This window comes from Myotis nattereri (assembly GCF_964212035.1).
Source record: "Myotis nattereri genome assembly, chromosome: 6".
NCBI lineage: Eukaryota > Metazoa > Chordata > Mammalia > Chiroptera > Vespertilionidae > Myotis > Myotis nattereri.
This window is the reverse complement of record NC_138081.1, coordinates 91247890-91269825: the sequence shown is the minus strand read 5'-3', so window position 1 is coordinate 91269825 and position 21936 is coordinate 91247890. Positions and strand designations below refer to the sequence as shown.

Genomic DNA, 21936 nt, shown 5'->3' with positions numbered 1-21936 from the left:
GTCCCTGGGTGGCTGTGCTCCTGGAGCCACGCCCAGCCCTGCCCCTTCCCTTTGTGTGAGGCTGGGGGTGGGGGTGGGGGTGGGGGTGGGGGTGGGGGGGCGCTGTCCACGGGGTGACGCGCTGCGGAGACACAGTCAGAGCTGGGAGCCACGGCATCCTCGGACTCCCCCGAATGCTGACGAAGCTACTACCTCAGGTCCACCGGCCACCCCTTCTCAGTTCCACTCAAGCCCTGAACTGAAACAGAAACCTGCACTGAATGTCCTGGCACCTTGGAAAACGTCTTAATCACTTTTAACACGAAGCCAACCCTTGGAGAGAGCATCTACATTTTCAATCCCTTCCTGGCTCCAGGGAGGAGCTTGCAACGATGGCTCGGACCACCAGAACGCCGTGCTCTTCACATGAACTCTGACCGGTTCAGCTTTTCGCTACATGCACATTTTGTTAGCGATTAAAAGAAGTGCCCGGGAACGTGGAAGGATAAAAGGAACTCAAGATTTATTGTGCTATGCTGATCATGGCATTTCAAGCTTTCTTCAGGCTCCACATAAACTTTACGTTCAATCCTAATTTTTTTTGAATCCTAGTTTTATTTACACACAAAATCCCAGTCGGACCAATTTGTTAGCCAACCGTCCTTAGGCCAAGACAAATGATCAGTGGGGTCATCAAGGAATAATTATGTTCAGTCTAATTTTTTTACTTACTAGCTATTGTTCCTGCAAAGATGAATGTGAAACAATTCAACAAAACCAGTCTCAATGTCTGGATAACAAGAACAGCTTTCCAAGTCAAGGCAGTATCCTGTGGGTTTAAGCTACATCAAGTCATTCAGCAAAAATCAGGATGAAAAGCAGCCCCTCTGCAGCCCTAGGCTGGAGTGAAAAAGACAGACGCACAACTTGGCGCAGGAAACGACATGCAGGAGGTCCTCCCGAGGCAGATGGCAGGAAGGTAACTGCAAAATCCGGCTCCTCCCAGCGACAGGCACAGCCTAGGATCTGTGTTTAGCATCCAAACGACTGAGTCAATACACAGTAGAGCAGTGGTTCTCAACCTTCTGGCCCTTTAATTACAGTTCCTCATGTTGTGACCCAACCATAAAATTATTTTCGTTGCTTCTTCATAACTGTAATGTTGCTACTGTGATGAATCATCATGTAAATATCTGATATGCAGGATGGTCTTAGGCGACCCCTGTGAAAGGGTCTTTCGACCGCCAAAGGGGTCGCGACCCACAGGTTGAGAACCGCTGCAGTCAAGTATCGTGATTTAAAAAAACACCGTAAGGACTCATTCAAACCTCTTCTACAACAAAAGGTGAGTTTTAGAAACGGGATGTCTCCTAGAACGGGGTTTCTCAGGAAGGGCTCAGTCAAGCTGTTCTGTTTATCACCTTCTCGGAGGGTAAATTCATTTTCAAAAATTCTGTTCTGCAGATTGCTGGGTTGGCTGTTGTCATCATTTTTATATGTATTTTTTTTAATTGATTTCAGAGAGGAAGGGAGAGGGAGAGAGAGAGAGAGAGAAACGGTTCAATTCCCAGTCAGGGCACATGCCTGGTTGCGGGCTGGATCCCCAACGTAGGAGGCAGCCAATCAATGATTCTCTCTCATCACTGATGTTTCTACCTCTCTCACCCTTCCCCTTCCTCTCTGAAATCAATAAGAATATATATTTTTATTAAAAAAGACATTAAGATCTGCTATTGCAGTGAACCACGTCCCTGCCCTCCCCCAGCCCTCCCGTTCCTCCACATCACCGCTCACACCTGGGGACCCTCAGGGTAACCGTCTTGATCCCGCCGCTCTTTTAACCAGCCTAACAATAATTACTTAGCCATTCCGTTATTTTATTAAATGTCCCTACCAAGGGGAGTCTTTGAATTGGCATAGATGTTTCTTTCCATGAAATAGATTTTGAAATAAAGATTGGAAGTATGTTCATAACCTTATTATTGGGGCGGTGGGGGGAGGGGGCGGAATTTAACTTTAAGGGAAAAGCAAGGGTAAAAAGGAAAAAGTCTTCTACACAGAATGCCAGATGTAGAAATGTAGACAGAATGATGAATGAGAACCATCTTGCAACCCCCGGGGTGAGTCAGGTGAGGACCATCAATAGATACTGAAACAGTGGCCACAGAATAGTGGGCATCCAATGACCATATCACCCCGGGGGAAAGCATACCTTCCTCATGGAAGGATCTGGTGGGAGCCCTGATCAAATCACCGAGCTCCACTTTCCCTACGTGGGGGGAGGAGGCTCCTGCTGTGATGTAAGAGGGAGGTGTATTCTGGCTACGAATGTGCAGCCTGAAGCTAAGCATAGAAAAGCCAATCTGACAAATTCACTATGCAAGAAACTGGGCTCTTCGTAGATAATAAATCCCATGAAAAACAAGAAGGCAGGAAAAGGACTCTAGTGTAAGAGACTTTAAAAAGAAACATAACAACGCAATTTGGGAACCCTGATTAGATCCTGAACCCAATTTTTTTTAATGCTGGTATATGTTTTTACGGATAACAGGGGAAGTTTGAATATGGAGTCTGTATTAGACAGTGCCATGAAATCAATCTTAAATTTCTTACACATGGTAACGGTACTGTGCTTAAGCAGAAGAATGTAGGAATTTATTCTTGGGAGACAGTGCTATAGGAGTGAAGTATTTCGATGTCTAAAAGTTTCAACAACAAAAAGTTACAAATGTGGGAAGGAAAGCAAACCTGGCAAAAGGCTGATCGCTGGTGAATCTCCTAGAAGAAACGGCCTCTGGTGAGAAACACTTAACCAACAGAAATTCTCACGCTGTCGCTGCTCCCCACCGTGGAAACATTTTATTACTTGAGCAACTCCCCCATCTAGAAACAGTTCTTATCTATTAAGACAGGACGGCAAAGAACCATTTTTCAGAAGGCAGGAAGGCACGTGCTTGAACAGCCAAGTGCACAATGCGTGATGGTCACGAGGACTCATCGCGAGTCTGTCGCACACACATCGATTTCAGAAGGCATCTTTATTTTTAGCTTTAGTTGGTGTATAAGAACACCAGACATTTAGTTCACTAAAAACCAGGGGAATCAACATCATTAGCCACCAGGGAAATGCAAATCAGAATCACAAAGAGAGACCACTTCACACCCACCATCATCCCAAAAGGCCGGTCAGTGCTGGGGAGGGAGTGGAGGGACTGCACCCCTCTTACACTGCTGGTGAGAAAGTGAAATGGTGCGGCTGCTCCGGAAGGACAACAGTCTGCCAGTTCCCCAAAAGGTTAAACATAGAGTCAGCATAGAACCCAGCAATTCTACTCCTCGGTAAACACCCAAGGAAAACACATGCCTACACAAAAACTTGTACACTGATTATCTGTAGCAGAATTATTCCTAATATTCAAAACACGGGATCAACCTAAACGTCTATCAACTGATTCATGGATACATAAAATGTGAGGTATATGCATACAAGGCAACATTATCTATAATAATAAAAGCATAATATGCTAATTAGACCGGACAGCCAAATGACCTTCCAGATGACTTTCCGGACGCAGCTGAGGCTGCAAGGGCTGAGGGCAGCTGCCACGGCTGCAAGGGCCCAGCCCCTTGTACGAATTTCGTGCACCGGGCCTCTAGTTTGCTAATAAAAAGAAATGAAGTACTGATACAATGCAACATGGATGAGCCTTGCAAACATTACACCAAGTGAAAAAAGCCAGACCCAAAAGGCCACAGAGTATATAATTTCATTTATATGAAATGTCCAGAACAGGCAAATCTTCAGAGATAGAAAGTAACTATCTCTTTGGTGTAATCAAAATCACCATCAACCCAGGAATCAAATCAATAAAAAAGATCAAGAAAGAAAGAAAAAAGAAAATTAAATAAATATGATTGTTGGGTTTGTTCTTAGTGAACCCAACCTGACTCCTTGGGATCACCAAATTTTTCCCCTCAACACACCTGTTGAGTAATCCATTCTAGGCTGGGAAGGAGATGATGGTGATGATGATGATGATGTGGTTCCTTTTGACCGAGGGAGACCGATGAGGGATGGAGGGGTAAGGAGATAGAATGGCTTTATATACCTATGTATGTACTGTTAGATTTTTAACAAGCATTATTATTCTTGTATTTTAAACTAAGTGGTCTTTCCTCCCAGAAGGTTAATATATTCAAGTTCAGTTTCTTTGGCTATATTTTTTCAAGTTCTTTTTCCTCTGCTATATTTTAAATGAATATAGCAGATTTACTCCAGTGGATTAAAGTTCGTTTAGTTAACTGATTGAATGGGTCATGAAATCCCCTGGTGATTATTTAAAGTTCAAAAAGCAACTAGTTCCCTTCCTAGACTTGGATTTTCAAAAAAATTTTAGAAGGGGCCAACTGAATACTTGTGACGGAAAAGTTTTAAGCACCTATAAGAGTCTAACTCAGATCAGTCAACAGTATCACCTGCCTCCAGTTGTTCAATAACGTTTTTCAGTTAAGAATGTTTTGATTACTAAAACCCATTGAATTATAGATTTTAAATGGGCGAACCGTATGTTACGTGCATTATCTACTAATAAAACTGTTGCAAAAAAGAAAAGGCTGCTCTAATTTACATGTATAAATTTAATTTTGTCCCTAAAACATAAGCTTTTAGACAAATTCTACTTTCCTACAGATTTAAATTCTGTCAACATCATCCAATAAGATTTTTGAAACTAAATTCAGTTTTTTAACCAGAAATATTACATACGTGTTTATATTATATTAAAATGTATCTTTTTATAAATGTTTTTATTGATTTTAGAGAGGAAGGGAGAGAGAGAAGAAACATCGACGTGAGAAACATTGATCGATTGGCTCCTGTACACACCCAGGCCAGATATCGAACCCACAACCTGGGTCCATGCCATGACTGGGAATCGAACCAGCAACCTTTCGTTGCATGGGACAACACTCAATGAACTTAGCCACACCAGCCAGGGCTAAACGTGTATCTTGAACATGCATTTGGATATCATGCTATCTTCATGTAGAATTTATGGGCAAAAGAACCACCTAGGATTTCACATTAAGTATATATACATCTTTTATAATGTTAGCGAGCAAGACTAGTAAACTGCTTTAAACACGTAACATTTAAGCGCTAATAGGCTTTTGTCCCTTGTCCTCAAGGGTCAGCAGTCCATCCAAGCCTCCTTCAGGGCCACACCCTGCTCCAGCTGTCAGCTTGGCTCACCAGACTATTGGGCCATGCTCCACCCTGATGTCTCCACTGCCGTCCTCTCTTTCATCCAACCCCTTCTGTATAGCACTAGTTTTCCTCAGAGAACAGTCTCCTCTCTACCGGCCCGAGGCTGGAACAGGGAAGAGAACAGAAAGGTATGGATCTGAGGTGGGTACCCTCAATGGGAAAGGGCAGAAGACAATGAACTAGAGGTGCCCAGGAGGAGAGGTGGATAGTTTCAGGATCCAACAGCGGGTGATGTCACAGAAGCCTAGACTCTAGGCCCTAGACCAGTGATGGCGAACCTTTTGAGCTCGGCGTGTTAGCATTTTGAAAAACCCTACCTTAACTCTGGTGCCGTGTCACATATAGAAATTTTTTGATATTTGCAACCATAGTCAAACAAAGATGTATATTTTTGATATTTATTTTATATATTTAAATGCCATTTAACAAAGAAAAATCAACCAAAAAAATGAGTTCACGTGTCACCTCTGACACGCGTGTCATAGGTTCGCCATCACTGCCCTAGACAGTGGACAAGGCATCTCAGGAGAGCATGTGGAGGAAAAATGAAAGGAATTTAGTTATTTGTTAAATGATGCTTCAAAGAACAATTCTGCGTGGATATAGGCTACAAGAGGTCTGAGTTGGAGAAAGCCCAAAGCTGCTGGTTCACTCAGGAACTCTCTTTTATGGAGGAGGAGGTGGGCAAAGTGGACAGAGAAATGCTGTTCTTCAGAGAAACCTGTCCAATACATGGATGTGTACGTGGGTCTGACACTTGGTGAGTATGACTGAGTGTTAAAACCTGGGCGAAGACAAAATCCCCTCAACACAATGCCTTGATCTCAGCTCGCACATCAGCTGGGAGATGACTTTAGGGAGGAAATGTGCTTAAATTCAATGAAGTTCAACAAGTGAAGAGGGATGGATGATGAACTAGAAGTCAGGAGAGCAGAGCAAAACGGGAAGGGAGAACATGGTTACTGTATGGGCCCGGCATTCAGTGACAACAGATAAAGGAGAAAAATGAGGTACTGGTTCTCATTTAGGTCTATGACCTGCCTCCACACCCAAAGGGTGCTTATTAATTCATTCTCTACAGATTTCCTCCTATAATCAACAGAAACACGGGCACAGCTCACACAACCAACACATCCATCCCATCCCTCACTCCTGTCAAGCTAATGCTTCGCGTGAGAATAAGCACCAGAAGTTACATTGAAGAGTCAAGCCCTAGCCAGTTTGGCTCAGTGGATAGAGCGTCGGCCTGCAGACTGAAAGGTCCCGGGTTCGATTCTGGTCAAGGGCACATGCCCGGGTTGCGGGCATGCAGGAGGCAGCCAGTCAACGAGTCTCTCTCATCATTGATGTTTCTATCTCTCTCTCCCTCTCCCTTCCTCTCTGAAATCAATAAAAATATTTATTAAAAAAGGAGTCAAATATGTAATACCCTTTGTAATACTTTAAGCAATAAATTAAAAAAAAAAAGATCTTTGGAAATAATAATAAGCTATAATAAAATGTTACTTGGGATAAAAAAAAAGGAGTCAATAAGTGGGTATATTAAACTTTCTGTATATATATATATGTATATATATATATGCTAATTTTTAAAATAAACACTTTTAGTAAATATATATTATGAAGGAGGAATCAGTATCTTATGCCTACATTAACTTACTTCTGCTTATATGGCCTAAAGCAATCTTAAAAGACAAGCCCTACACTGATTTTTAGGTTTTTACAAAGAAGCAACTTTCTTAAAAATTTCGCTGAGTTACAATCCCAGAATACAGTTATTTGCTTTGATCAGGCTCAGGAAAAAAAAAAAAAATACATCAGTGTCTCTCTCAGCTTCTTATCCGAAGCCGAAATAAGCCAGCTGGTCAGCTCATAGCAAAGGAATCGTAAGCTTTGGGGATTTTTCCTTCTTCATGACCATAAAAAGCAACAAACGGGTGACATTTCCTTTTACTCTTGTTTGCCAGAGGAAGAATTTGCAACTCCATTCAAGAAGGCTCTGCTTTGACCTTCCCCCCCATCTTCGTTCAAGTTCACATACAGTTACAATACCTCCAGTCTTCACTGCAGGAGCTGGAAACGGTTTGGGGAACACAGTAATTTACAGCATTTAACTCCACAGTAGTCTAATTGTCTCTGGCCCCAGAAAGTACGGTTAAGGGAAAGTTTGAAGGCATAATGTGGCGTGCACTGGGATGTTTAGCCCTAAGAGCACTTAATTAAGTACCATAGAAATTGAGTCTATAAACAGTTATTAGACTTATTGCAGACTGAAAATACAAAGTAAACCTGATGCAATTATCTGGATTATTGAACAACGAAACACATTCAAAGTGTACTCTATCCCCCAAATTTTAATGACCCTTAACTGTTGCCTCAATTCTCTGCTTCTTTCTCTCACCCCTCCTCAAGTGTTGATGTAACTGAAAGATATAAAATCATTTTAAAGGCTTTGAAAAGTCCTGCAGTTAAAACTTTTCCTAGACTATTTTTTACTCAGTGTCTCTCCTAACGAGGCTCACTTTTAAAAATATATATATTATTTTTTTGATTCCTCTCAAGTATCTCATTCTTCAAAAATTCACCATGAATTCCATTCCCTCTGTCTTAGCTCGGGCTACTAGACAAACGGCCATGGCCTGGGTGACTCTGGCAGCTTTTATGGGATTTCCAGGACTGAGTTGGCTCCTGGTGAGAGCTCTCTCACTGGTTTGCTGAAGGCCTTTTCTCGATTATAAGAAAAGTTCTTTTGTGTCTTTCCTTATAAAGACACGAATCCCGTGATTGTCCTTATAATCCACCCTCATGACCTAATCACCTCCCGAAGGCCCATCTCCTAATGCCATCACATCGAGGATTAGAGTTACAACATCTGAATCTGGGGGGACACCAGCATTCGGTGGACAGCACCCTCCTGCCACCTTGCCTGGCACGCCAGTATGTGGTGTCTCGCCTTTGGGACCTGTCATGTTTGTGCCTCTTGTTCAGCACGTAGCTACATCTCACAGCAAAATATGGCTTCCAGCCTGGCTGGGTGGCTCAGGTGGTTAGAACATCACCACCATATGCCAAGGCTGTGGGTTCAATCCCCGGTCAGGGCACATACAGGAATCAAACAATGAATGGAGCAACAAATCGATGTTTCTCTCTCACTCTCTCCCACTATTCTGTTCTCTCTCTCTAAGATCAATAATAATAATTTTTAAAAGTAATATATATATATATATATATATATATATATATATATATGGTTTCTACAAGTTAAATCTACAATAGGCTGTGAGCATTAAGGTCAAAGATGGTTATAGGGAACTCAGTGGGTACACCTTGTAGTTCTTAACACTTGTCTGCCAAAAAAATAAATAAATAAAAAGACCCTCAGTTCATTTAAAAGAAACTTCCTACTTTTCCTTTTCTTCCTATATACTCTTTAAATTAATTTTTATTCTAAGATCATGCAATTAAGAAAAACCCCTTATCAATCTATGATTTTCCGGTCACCATCCTATAGCCTCAGCTTTTTATTTCTTTCTGGGGTGGGGAGTGCAGGCCCATCTGTCACTCTTTCGTCCAGCCCTCCTGCCCCCCGCCCCCCCCCCCCCGCCCCCAGAGGCTGGGATTCGTCCAGGCACCTAATCTGCCCAAGACTCCAGCACCCTGGGTAGCACAGGCTCGCAGCCACTGCCTGAGAAACGTGCTCTGACAACGGCAGGACTTTCAACCATGACCTACTTCCCTGAATGCTGAGGCATTCTCGTCATTCCTCCCCGTCCTGGAGGACTGGTGCGCGGGCCCAGGTCCAAGTGACTTGAAATCCCTCATCACTGTTTCAATCCCAGATAGTATTGCAGGTCCTGTTTGGTCACCACGGAATCTCCCTTACAGGACAGAACCTCTTGAACATTCAAAGGACCTTAATGTGTCTTCAATGAGTATCAAAAGAATAATCAATCTTCATTTTAATCAATGTAAGACAAATTATTGTAAAGAAACAAAAACAGATCTAAAACTGCCATCAAATTGAACTTAAACTCTGGAAGGCTTTCCAAAGAAAAAAAAATCAGATATTAAAACCAATCAGCTGGGTTTTGCCCTCATTACTTACTGTGAACTATTTTTTGTTTAAATTTTATACACTATTGCCCTAGCCAGTTTGGCTCAGTGGATAGAGCATCGGCCTGCGGACTAAAGGGTCCCAGGTTTGATTCTGGTCAGGGGCATATGCCTGGGTTGCAAGCTTGAGACCTAGTGAGGGGAATGCAGAAGGCAGCCAATCAAAGATTCTCTCTCATCATTGATGTTTCTATCTCTCCCTTCCTCTCTGAAATCAATAAAAATGTATTTTAAAAAAACTTTATTCACTATCTTTCATCAGGACTGGAGAAAAGATCTTGATAATCAGGATTGGTTTTAGTGATGACATTTTTTACTGCTTTTCAGTAACTTAATTCCTATAAAAGAGTAGAACAAGAGCAAAATTTTTTATTTAAATATTTACATTAACACTGTAGGAGTCAGGGGACTTATGTCTAAATATTGGTTAAATGTGTCATTTCTGAAATAATTCAGAAAAATTCATAGTAGAGAGACTGCCTAATTCTTAGCAATTTCCTGTAGATTATAATCTTACCCCCCGCCTCCAATTTATAGTAGTGTATACCAATGGTAACTTCAAGGTAGACAGACCACATCTACAATTAAACCTTGCAAGGCATTCCGTATATTACAGGTGTGGGCAACATTGTTTTACATATATACCCAAGTGAGGGATAATTTCAAACAAAAGTTTCTTAAGAGGTATTCTACAAGGGGTATGAAAAATTATCATCCAGACTAAATTTAATTTAGTCTTAAAAAAACACTAAAAACCATCAAATCTGTCAACGATCTTATTTAATGCATCACAACACGACGTATTTTAGAGAGTAAGGAAAATTATCAAGGGGGAAAAGAAGCATGACTTCCGTAACGAAGGCCAGTATCAGGGAGTGACGATAGAAAAGTGATAGTGCGGCAGACAAAACCCAGAACCCGTGATGGCTCAATTCAGTAAGAAATCATGTGCTCTGACATGGAGAAAAATAACAAAACATAAATCGTCCTCTGAACTACAGACCAAAGGGCAGACACCAGAGATGGAAAGAATGACAAAGAAGAAAGATAAATAAAGATAAACATTCCCCAAGCTACCTGCTTTCTCTGCCTCCAAATGGAATGCAAGTCAACCATCAGGTTCCTTCACTTTTAGGGGGACACAGACGTGAAATGGTCACTGTTGCCTGATGAAGTAGTGATCTAATAGCTGTTCAGTACAATGGTGTCTGGTTTGTCGTCTTTCATTAATATTCATTGTTGGTTCCACCTTCTCCGTAGACACCTCTCATATGGTAAGTGGTTGGGAGATCTTAACTGACTGTTTATGATGCATAACCTTATTACGTACCAACAGCTCAGCTCATCAGTGTTATCCTCTCTTATTCTGTGATGCTTGACCTTCCACTCTGACCCCACACCCACCACCCTCCTAGCCTAGATTGCCCCTGATGCCCGGGGTCTCTGCTCCGACACAGACCACTATTAGAGAAATGGCACCGATCTCATGTCACCACCTGCAGAGTCTGCCGCAAACTCTTCTTCTTTAAAGTCTTAAGTTGCTGCTACACATGATGTTCTCCCTTCTGAAGAGAAATCATTGTTGGCACAGGTTTACACAGCACAGACAGCTGAAGCTGACCTCATGAGGGGGTGCTCTTGTCTGACTATTGGGGAAACTGAGGTTCTCCATATCCACATCTGGAAACCTCGGTATTTCTGACTGCCCCCAAAGCAAGTATATGTTCCCTGCCGCCAACCCCGCTGCCCCTGCTAATTAATGTCTGCTACCCATGTCTACCATATTGGGGAAATGTTTGCCGAGACAACCTCCTCAGTCACCCGCTCCAGTCTCACCTCCCGCCACTCTCCGGCGGATCCTCTCCATCTTGTGTGAGCTGACCGCCCAGGAGTCCATCAGCCACGCAGGTGGCATTTCTGCCTCTTGGAATTCTTTTCTATCAGGAACCTTCATTGGCTCTCTGCTGCCTGTGCAGCTCTTATAATGACTGGTTGCAACTCTATTTTTCATCCTCTTTCTGTTGTTCCCTTATAATCATTCAGCCCCGTAATATGTCATGTACTTTCTGCCTCCCTACTAAATGGCCTTTCATCTGCCTGCAACATTCCGAAGGGTTCTTTCTATAGCAGTTACCTGGACAATTCACTGAGAAGACACGTACCCACTAATGGCAATTTTTTCTATTGGCCGTCCAATTATTTCAATCTTGGTTATTGACTATTTCCTCTAGTGGAACCCTCTCAAATTACCTAGATTATGAGGTTCACAAGGGTAATGCTATGTGGTCTTATTCTTTTTAAAAAAATATATATTTTTATTGATTTCAGAGAGGAAGGGGGAGGGATAGAGAGATAGAAACATCAATGATGACAGAGAATCATTGATCGGCTGCCTCCTGCATGACCCCTACTGGGGATCAAGCCCACAACTCAGGCATGTGCCCTTGGCCAGAATTGAACCCGGGACCCTTCAGTCCACAGGCTGACGCTCTATCCACTGAGCCAAACCGGCTAGGGCTATGTGGTCTTATTCTGTTATCTCTCAGAGAATCTAGTCCATTGCCTTTCATATGGTGAAGTGGTTAGGAGATATTTGACTATTTTAATGCATAATGTTATTACATACCAAGAAAACAAATTAAGTTTATAAGATAACACCAGCTTCCCACTTTTTTACATTTATGTAGATATAAATCTACCATCAGAGACCAGGGTAACACCTCAGATGTAGAATATAAAAGTGTTTTAAACCATGGACTTGCTATTATAATTGACTAGATTTGTAGACACTCCCTTAATGCTTTAAACTTAGTGTACAAAAAGACAGCAGGAACATTTTAAAAGTAAAATGAAATCAATAAACAGATTGACACATATATGGAAACTCAAGTTTTAACAGGAAGGACTTTTAACCAATGGTACTGGAACAGCAGGTAACCATACAGAAAACAAATTTAGTTCTCTCCCTCCAGACGTAAAGTCCTCACATTTCCAGTGGCTGAAAGAGCTAAGTCTAGAAAGGGAAAACATTAATTTTTTAGGACTGAGCTCTGGAGTTCTCCCTTTGTCTCCGCAGTTCCCAGCACAGTTCCTGAGCACAGACACTAGCAAAGAATTGTTTATGGAATCAAGATTGAACAGTGATAAGCGTGGGGAAAGCCAGACTCTACTCTGATCTGCAAGGACTTGCTTAGGTTTTAAGATTTCATCACAGATTTTTGGAGCAGCCAAAGGCCATAAAGTAAGCCCTCGGCTACTGTCTACTTATCTAGCAAAAAGGAAGTTTAGAATCAATCAACGAGGGAAAAGGCTTAAGAGGCAAGCAGATGGAAACGAAAACCGTGAACAGTGACAAGTAGGCGCTTCTTGCTCAGGAAGGATGATAGCATTTGATTCCACACCTATTCACCCTGAACAGCACATTCTTTTAGAAACCCTCTACCAACAACAGCACACTTGCTTTTGATACAATAAAGGAATGACATAATGTAGGAGAAATATTTTTCTTTGTTTATGTGAGAAGGGAAATACCTAACAACTCTTCCAACATCACCTGAAACCCTCCCTCCCACCCACTCTAGCTCCTACCTCAATCAGTCTGTGCAATTGTCATCGTGGCCTGGACCACCTGGCCCTGGCCCTCCATCAGCTCCTACCTCCTACATTCCTTCTTAAGACAATGGTGGCCACACCAGGCAGATCAGAATATGGGAGAACATGAAGGCTACGGAATCTCAGTCCTCCGATTGGCAGCCTTTCTGATTGATTCAGTGCATCTAGAATGGGCCCAGGGATGTCTTTCAAAAGCTCCCCGGGTGATTTAATTGAACAACCAGGTTTGGGGACTGAGAAAATAAAATCTCTCAACACTCCCGCCGTTTACAATGTCTGCAGATAACGAACAGAAGACTGGCCAATCAGTTGTTGTGACCCTCCCCCCCCCTCACCGGTGGCTGGTCTCATTTACTAATCAAGTAAAACTGACATTTTATTATAACAGGTTACAATTAAACAGAATACAATTGCAGGGTTTCTCCCCATTCTTTTTTTTTTTTTTTTAAACATCATGGAGAAACTGTAGGGAAGACTAAAACCTTTGAACTGGAATGAATACTTGTAGGAAGAGAAGCAACAGTGTCTGGGAAAGATCCTGAAGTTTCCAGAGCTTTGAATACCTACCGTTTTCTGGGAAAACACATTTATTCCAGTTACCCGAGCCAGGCCATCATTTGTTAAGAGAATGAGAAGAGACAAACCCCAGGGGAATTGGATTTCTGTGACCCTCAATCCCTGTTTCCAACATGTATGTCATGGATCAGAAGTATGAAGAAATTTCTGGCAACTAGATTTTAGATGGTTCCCAGAGGGGAAATTTTTAAATTGATAGCCTAAAAAGTAGGTCACTGTCTAAGCAAATAAAACTAAAGACAGTTTACTAACTTGGGAAGAAAAAGGAGTCAAGAAGAATGGTCCCTCAGCCACCTTTCTGCTCTTAAACTTGCCCCTATTTTGAGTAATTTCGGAGGGAAAGCCTTTAAAAATTAATTAACTGTAAAATAAACCATAGCCTTTATTTAATGCTCTGAAAGCCAGTCCAGTTCCTGACTGGGTGGCCAATATACATGACAAGGCACTCAACCTCATCATTAAAAATGCAGAAGGAATTTCAAGTGCCAATTGAGGTGCAGACCGACCAGTATTAGAAAATCTGTGATGCATTGAGGCAATGGCTTTGGAAAGCAAGTCCTGACCTCCTAGCGGTTCTCAACCTGTGGGTCGCGACCCTTTTGGGGGTCAAACAACCCTTTCACAGGGATCGCCTAAGACCATCGGAAAACACATATAGAATTACATACTGTTTTTGTGATTAATCACTATGCTTTAATTATGTTCAATTTGTAACAATGAAAATACATCCTGCATATCAGATATTTACATTACAATTCATAACAGTAGCAAAATTACAGTTATGAAGTAGCAACGAAAATAATTTTATGGTTGGGGGGGTCACCACAACATGAGGAACTGTATTAAAGGGTCACGGCATTAGGGAGGTTGAGAACCACTGGGCTAGACGGTTGGATGCAAAGTGGAAGAATCTCTTTGTTAAGAGATTTAACAAGGGCTATCAAAATTTAAAGTGGATATAAATCCTCTGGTCCAGCAATTCCACTTCAGAAATCTACCCTAAAGATACACTTGTACACATACAAAGATATCTGAACTAGGATGTTCCTTCCATCAATTTAATATAACAAAAGATTAGGAAAATATAAATATAAAAGCAGGGGACTGGTTAAGTCGCTACGGTACTTCAACCCATAAAGGAGAAATTTATGTATGTAGCCATTAATAAGAATAGGGGTAGATCTTTATGTCCTGATATGAAAAGATACCCAACACCTAAAGTAACAGAATATATATGATATGACCTTATTTGTTAAAGATGGGACTATTTTTATTTATATCCTCATCCATGCTTTAAGTTTTTGAAAGAATAAGCAAGAAACCGCCAACACTGACTTCAAACAATGAGTACTTGAGGGGAGAAAAGAATGTGGTTTTTACCACATTCTACAGACTGAGGTTCTCAACTATGAACATTTTAAAAAAAATAAACATTAAGCAAATCCTGCTATGCAGTGCCTTTAAATAAGTCATTTTAATAAAAGTAAACAAATGCTTTTGATCATCTTAGAAAGCTTTTACAATTAAAAACTGATATGGGATCTACAGTCAGCTTTAAATAAGTAAGCTCAATTATTCATAAGAGATATGAAGGCATGTATGGTTGAAATTATTCGATTATTTTAACACCCCAATCCTTTTATTAGATGTACTATTGAGTAGAACACGAAAAGATGATCATAGGTACAAAATCCTACCCTTATCCCAGCCTGTGTGGCTTATCACACAGTGTTGACCCATGAGCCGGGTCAAGGTTCCATCCGGACCAGGGCACATGCCCCATTAGGGCGTACAGGAGGCAGCCAATCAATGATTCTCTCTCATCACTGATCTTTCTATATTTCTCCCTTCTTCTCTCTGCAATCAATAAAAACATTTTTTTAAAAATCCTACCCTTACATTCTCTAATATGGTGCTAATTTGCAGGAAAATGGTCCGAAATCTAATTACACAAGTCAAATCATTATAATTATAGATTTTTCAAGAATTTATTGAAAATATGCTTATATATGTGCTTCTCCCTTCCAGAACCCAGCTTTTCCCCCCATATATTTTAATTGAATTCTTTTAAAATTAAATCAAACTTATTCTGAACTGTAAGAGAACTAAGAATTGGGCTTGAGGATATTTAAGTTTTTTTCATGAGTTAAAAGTACTGACTATAATTTTCTCAGAATTCAAAGTGCTATAAATTCTAATTCCTCACTTCATGAATGACTACAGCATATAGGGTTATAGAGGTCAAGGAAAAGCACCATTTAATTTGATTTTCCTTTCTTTTGTGTTCTACAACACTGAATATGTGTTAAAGCTGATGAAGAAGAAGAAATAAAAACCCAATTCTATTAAAATACCTTTTAACATAAGACATTTTATTTCCATTTTATTAATCATCCTGTAAGATACCAAACTAGAATGATCCTAATATCAGTTTAAAGCTATCCAGGCGCAGAGTTTAGTCAACCCAAATGAATGCAAAGGGATGCACATTGAGGCCTGTGCTTCATTCATAGAGTGAGGTATTTCAAGTGGAAATCTCCACTGATCGCATACATCTACCAGCCTAAATAGCTGCAACAGACTCAAGGGCAGGGCCTGCAGGGCCTGCAGTCCCCACAGCTATGGCTATCCTAAATGACCATCCTCGCATCACATCTCCAATTTCAGGGCTGTGTTCCAATCAGATAGCAGCACCTTTTAGAATCTGGCGAAAATCCACAAGACAGGGTAGCCACACACATAAAAATACCACTCTGGACACAAAGGTTTGTAAAAGAAAACGAAAAAGAAACACCACTCTACTCACAAACGAATAATTCTTGCCTAATCATCTTAAATTGCGGCCCTTTTAGTGTAAAACTGGTGACATAATCCCATCAAGGTCATCTTCAGTCTCCATCCCCATTTTGTAAAACAGAGGGCAAGTGAGAGAAAGCATACCACCCCCTGAAGCTGGAAGAGGAATTACGAAATGCACTTAGTCAACTCAATGGTCTGTTTTAATGCACGAAAGGCAGACATCCTTCAATCTACTCATCAGATAATGGATCCTTCTAATTGAGTACAAGTTCATGTTTTGGTGATTCAGCTCTTGTAACCAAATGGAACCCCAACTTGAAGGACTGACGGGAGTCCCCATCTTCCCACCCGACAGGGACACTGGCCTCTCTGGCCTCTCACTGTGGCAACTGACCACTGTTCCATTGCTACTTCTGAAGTCACTGATTAAGCAGAAAATGCAGAAAAGCTGATGCAGAGGATGGGGACTGTCCAGACTTAGCCTAAAGCTTGGCTCCAGAATCAAGATTTGCCAGAGTCCTGGAAGTCATTTGTCATTTATGTGCCATATACTCCACCCTATATAGCCACCGGATTTAAAACACTCTTTGAAGACAAGTTTTTAAAACAGACAATTGAGGATTAATACGAGGTTTTATTTACCCCCTGTGTTTCGCAGTCTAATATTCCTGCCCCTGTAGTAGCCAAAATAGCCAAGTCTCAAAATTAAACCTGGAAAATGATTGATCAAGCCATTTTCTCCCAGAATTCACATATGACGACTATAAAAAATGGACTAGAAGATATAAGATTCCTTCCATTTATTGAAAAATACCACAGATAAAACCAAGACTTCTGCCTCAGTGCATCTAAACTTTAAGCTTGAGTAATCAAGCTTGACCTGATAGGAGTAACAAGTCAATGAGTGTAACATCTTTTGATGTGTGAGCACTTACTCAGGGAGCAACTGGTAACTGAAATTAGCAGACAAAAAGGAAAGTAAACTGGATTGCTAAATAGGCAACGTGCATATGATACGATTATCATTTTAGATGGGGGTAAAAATCTGCTAACAGCCTCTAGTTAATCATCAACATTCTTTTTTTTTCTTTACAAATACATTCTTTATTATAATCATCAACATTCTACTGGTGGGAAGGGAAGGATGTATTCGTCTAAACCTGCCAAAAAGTCCATAGACCCAAACAAGAAAGCTCAAGATGTAATTCATAACTATTCAATGCACTGAAGTGATCTCACTTGAGCCACCTGCATATCTGTGGCCAATATATTGGTCTATCTGATATCAAAGGCAATTCGAAATTGCCTACCATGCCACTCTTTCAAGAGAAATAGAAACCAAAGTCCCCAAATCTGAATTTTTGCCAAAATATCCATTAGATCTATTAATAACCAAACAGACGGACTTGACGTAATCACTGTCTGATACATGAGATGGATCATGATGAGAAGGTCAAAGGTTAAATCGTAGAAAAATTAGACAGGCAGGGTATTGCCCAACTTGATCGTCTATAATCAAAACCAGGAAACCAGTACCATCCCTTCCTGAGAGCCCACTACGTGCCAGACAGCAGGCAACACCTGGGGGGAACACCTGTTATAAACAACAGGCATGGTTCCTGCCCTTGTGGAACATTCAGAATAGCTTCACAAAAACAAAACAAAACAAAACACACCCAAAAAACCCAAAACATTAGTCAAGTCACTAAAGCCACAAACGTGGAAACTGCTAGAAGAAGGGTCCATGGCACGGTGAGAGCCTAGAATGGCAGATGGAATTACCCGGCGGTCAGGAACTGGAGCTGAACAGGGTGAAGAGGGGAGGCAAGAGCCGCGTGCTGAGTCACTGTTAATTAGAGTTCTTTCCAAAAGACTTAGGTCTTCAAAACCTGAGAAATACACTTTGCTCATTGAAAGGAAAAACTGCACGTTTTCCAAGGATACATGTAAGTGTATTGATTGCCTCCAAATTGATAACTGGGCAGAACGCCAAAAAGGTCAGTGAATTCTGGATGTCATTTAAGTCATTTTTTTTTTTAAAGGACAGGGTTTGGCTGTTTCAAGATGGTGGTGACCAGGAAAAGAGGGAGAAGACTAAGATTCTGAGGAGAAAAAAAAAAAGATATAAAGAGAAGCGAACCAGAAAATGGAAGGAATATTTTTACATGAACAAATTAGAATTTACTGGGAAGGGAGTAGGTACCGTATTTCAGTGTGAACTGTTAACAGGAGAACCTGAGGAGCAGTAAAAGCCACGGAAAAAATGAACCTGACTAAAAGCTTTAGCAATGACACATTAACGTTACGTTCGTTACTGGACTCTAAATACGGGTTACGCAACCGTTTGACAGTAGTTGGCATTAAAAAGTGATGTACAGTAAGCATTAAAATGTGACTCAGATCTCAAAGCGACAGTCCGGTCCTTAGGCCAAGGCGTGGGCACCTTACAAAATCTAGCTATACCAGGCGGTTAGTACCTGTTAGTATCTCCAACTACAGGGACCATGGGTTTTACAAGGATTTGTAAGTTAAAGACTGAAGGTAATCTAGTTAAGAGCTGTCCCAGCCCAAACTAGACTGGGGCATCTAAAGAGGTCAAGACAATGAGGCCATAGTTCTGCGACATTTACCTAGATTTCAGCTTCTTTTTCCCTATAACAACATTTATCCAACATATTTACCCATGTATGCATTAGACATGTATCAAACATCAATAAACCTGCCCAGATAACTCTCAAAGGTCCTCGTGTAATCTGCACCCTCAAATTCGACACATGATTTGTTTGTTTCTGACCACATCTTCCAATGACCGCATCATCACAAAATAGGCTGGGCGAAGCTTGGCCAAGGAACGCACATGCCGGGAAACATGTCTGAAATCCAATGACGGGACCGAATACAAACTGGGCTGCTGGAGCGGCCAAGACTATCTATGCCAGCCTTGGAGACTGCAGACCACCCCATGCAAATGCCCTGGCAGGTTCACGGACGCCTTCATAGGCAAGAGCACAGACCGCATCCTTTGAAAACTTTAACTACGCCTCCGGGATCTGTTTATCCAACCGAGCCCACAGGCAATGCCCTGAGCGACAGGGAAGACGCTGCCTCGTTTTCCAAAACCTGTCATTCCTTTTGGAAACGCAGCGTCTGCCCAGGTTTTCTTTGGCTCCGAGCGAGCGACAGCCCAGGCTTTCTCTGCATCGGGAAGGCGTTGTCTGCCCCAGCCGCTGCCGCAGGAGGACTGGGTACCAAACCCAGGTGGCTCCGGGCACAGGCACAGCTGGCAACAAGGACGGCAGGTAGGCGGCCTGGGACCCAGGGGTGGCCCGTCCTCCGGGCGGCAACACGGGCCCTGGCCCAGCAGCTGACTTTCCGCATCTGGGAGAGGCAGGGCCCGGGACTCAAGACTCTGGGCCCCGGGGGTCAGTTCCCCACGGACTCCCCCCGCCCCCCGCAGCCCAGCGGCTCGGGCTGGGTCGCTAGCCCCGGAAGGGTGTGGAGAAAGGCTCGGGGTTTCCGACTGCGGATGGCGCAGTCGCCCGCCGTGGAGACCCGCGACAAAGGTGCGAGCCCCCGGCCGCGCTCGCTGCTGCTCGGGTCCCGCCCCGGCGGCGCAAAAAACCCCACCGCCACCCTGGAAAGAGGGGTTCGTGCGCCCGAGTTCGCAGATGGGCTGGGCGGGCCGGGAAGTTCTCACAGGCAGAAATCAGAGGGATCCCCCCACCCCCTCCGCCTCCGCCTCCCCGCGGCAGGTGGCCCGGCGCTCCCGTACCTTGGTGGCCGGGTCGGCGGCCGCGATGTCCGGGTCCCCGGGAGCTCCGGGCGCCGCCTCCGCCACCGGGCTGCCGCCGCGGGGCTCGGGCTCGGCCGGCGCCCCGCTCCCCGCCTCGGGCGGCTCCGGGCTCCGCTGCTCGGTGGAGCTCCCAGCACCCATGGCCGCTCTGCGGTTCCCGCGCCCAGCCGCCGGGTCACGCCTTCTGCAGATCGCGGGGCCGCGGGGCAGAGCGAGGAGCCGTGCGCCCGCGAGGTCCCAGCAGCGCCGTCCTCTCCCGCTCCTCCTCCGACCGCGCCGGGACTGCGAATGGAGGAGACGCGCTCGCGGCAAACTCCTTAAAAGAAAAAGAAAAAAAAAGCCACCTCTTCGCCTCCTCCTCCCCCTTGTTTTCCCCTCGCTTCATCACATGAGCGCCGCCCAGACACGCCTTGCAGCAGCATCCCCCCCCCCCCCCAACCCCCAGGCTGCTAGGACCCGAGGCGCAGGGAGTCGCCAGCCCAGGTCCCGAGAGCGGCCCCCAGGGCGCCCCCGTTCCGAAATCCGGACCTGAGCTGGGGGGTGCCCCGGGATTGCCGATGGCGAGGGGAGATTGAGAAAGAGGCGAGGGCGGGAAGCCTCCGGGGAGATGGGACTAGCCGGGTTTATGGAATGATAGGTACCCAAGGCGGGAGCTTCTGCCGCAGCTGACTTTCAGCTCGCCCGGCGGCGACCCCAGAGCCCCATTTGCTCTCCTTCCGGCTGTGGTTGACTCCGAAGGTTTGGCCTGCCCCTCCCGGTTCACAGGAGAGAGGCGAGCGCTCCGCGGCTTCTCTCTGGCCGGACCATATTAGGACACCTCACGTGGCAGCGCGGGGAATGGAGAGGTTCACGCAGTCAGGCCACCGAGGAGGTGGGCCGGCGCCCCGCGCTCCTACCACCCGGAACAGTGATGTCAGGCGATGTCATCGGCAGCGCTGGCCACCCGCCTTCCCTGGGGAATCGGGAAATGAGACGAATTACTGGAAAGGAGGGTCTGATGCCGGAGGTCCAGGCTACTCCTGCCTGCGCCATGCTGGACAGGATGGGATAGGTCTTCATTTGCATCCGTCTCTCCCCAGAGAAAGGCTCTAAACAACATCAGCCTAAGTGGCTCGCTTTCTCTCCCTTCCTACTTTTGAATAGTGTTTGTTATATGAATATAGCAGGCAGTCAATAAATATTTGAACCACATTAAAACCTTAGCTGGGTTATTTGACACATAAGCATGAAGGTGGTGGGGCTGCAAGAGGAATTATCCCAGTTTTAAATCGCAAATTAAATGCCGTAGTTTTCATAAATAGTTGGAATATTGACAATTAGGTGCCAGATAAATATCCCATGCCCAGATTTAATACAATTTAATAGAGTTAATGTAAGCAGCAGTTCAGTACTGGAATATTTTGTGCCTAATTAATTGTGTGTTAGTTATCTGGAATAAAACCTTTCTGACTTTATCAGTTTTATTTGAAGGAGTGAATAAGGACCACGTTCTCTGGAATGTTACCCCTTAAGAAGCAGTATATTTGCTAAATGGTTGGTTTTCAGCATTTTTAAGCATGTCACCCATTTCAACCTAAATTTTGACTATTTAGGAAGCATTACTTCTTCTGTACAGTACTATGCAAAGCACTTTGTGTATATAATCGCATTTAATCCTTACAACAACCACCCTTGACACAGGTCCTGTTATTTACTTTATCAATCAGCGGGAGAAAGTAGGCTCAGAGAAATTAAATCCGCCGCTCAAGGCTTCACAACCGGCAGATGGAATCGGAAGGAGCTGGCCCACACGGAACCA

General features: G+C 43.5%; 1 protein-coding gene across 1 annotated transcript in view; it reads right to left on the bottom strand.

Annotated features, from left to right (window-relative positions):
* The window catches only part of AKAP12 (A-kinase anchoring protein 12), a 75761-nt gene extending 54671 nt beyond the window's left edge, over positions 1-21090 (bottom strand). The window contains exons 1-2 of the mRNA XM_081093671.1: positions 20780-21090; positions 20118-20454 (exon numbers count right to left, since the gene is read on the bottom strand). Of these exons, the coding sequence (XP_080949797.1) occupies positions 20118-20279 (162 nt within the window). The 5' untranslated portion in view covers positions 20280-20454; positions 20780-21090. The remainder of the gene's footprint in view (positions 1-20117; positions 20455-20779) is intronic.
* Between the last annotated feature and the right edge of the window lie 846 nt (positions 21091-21936).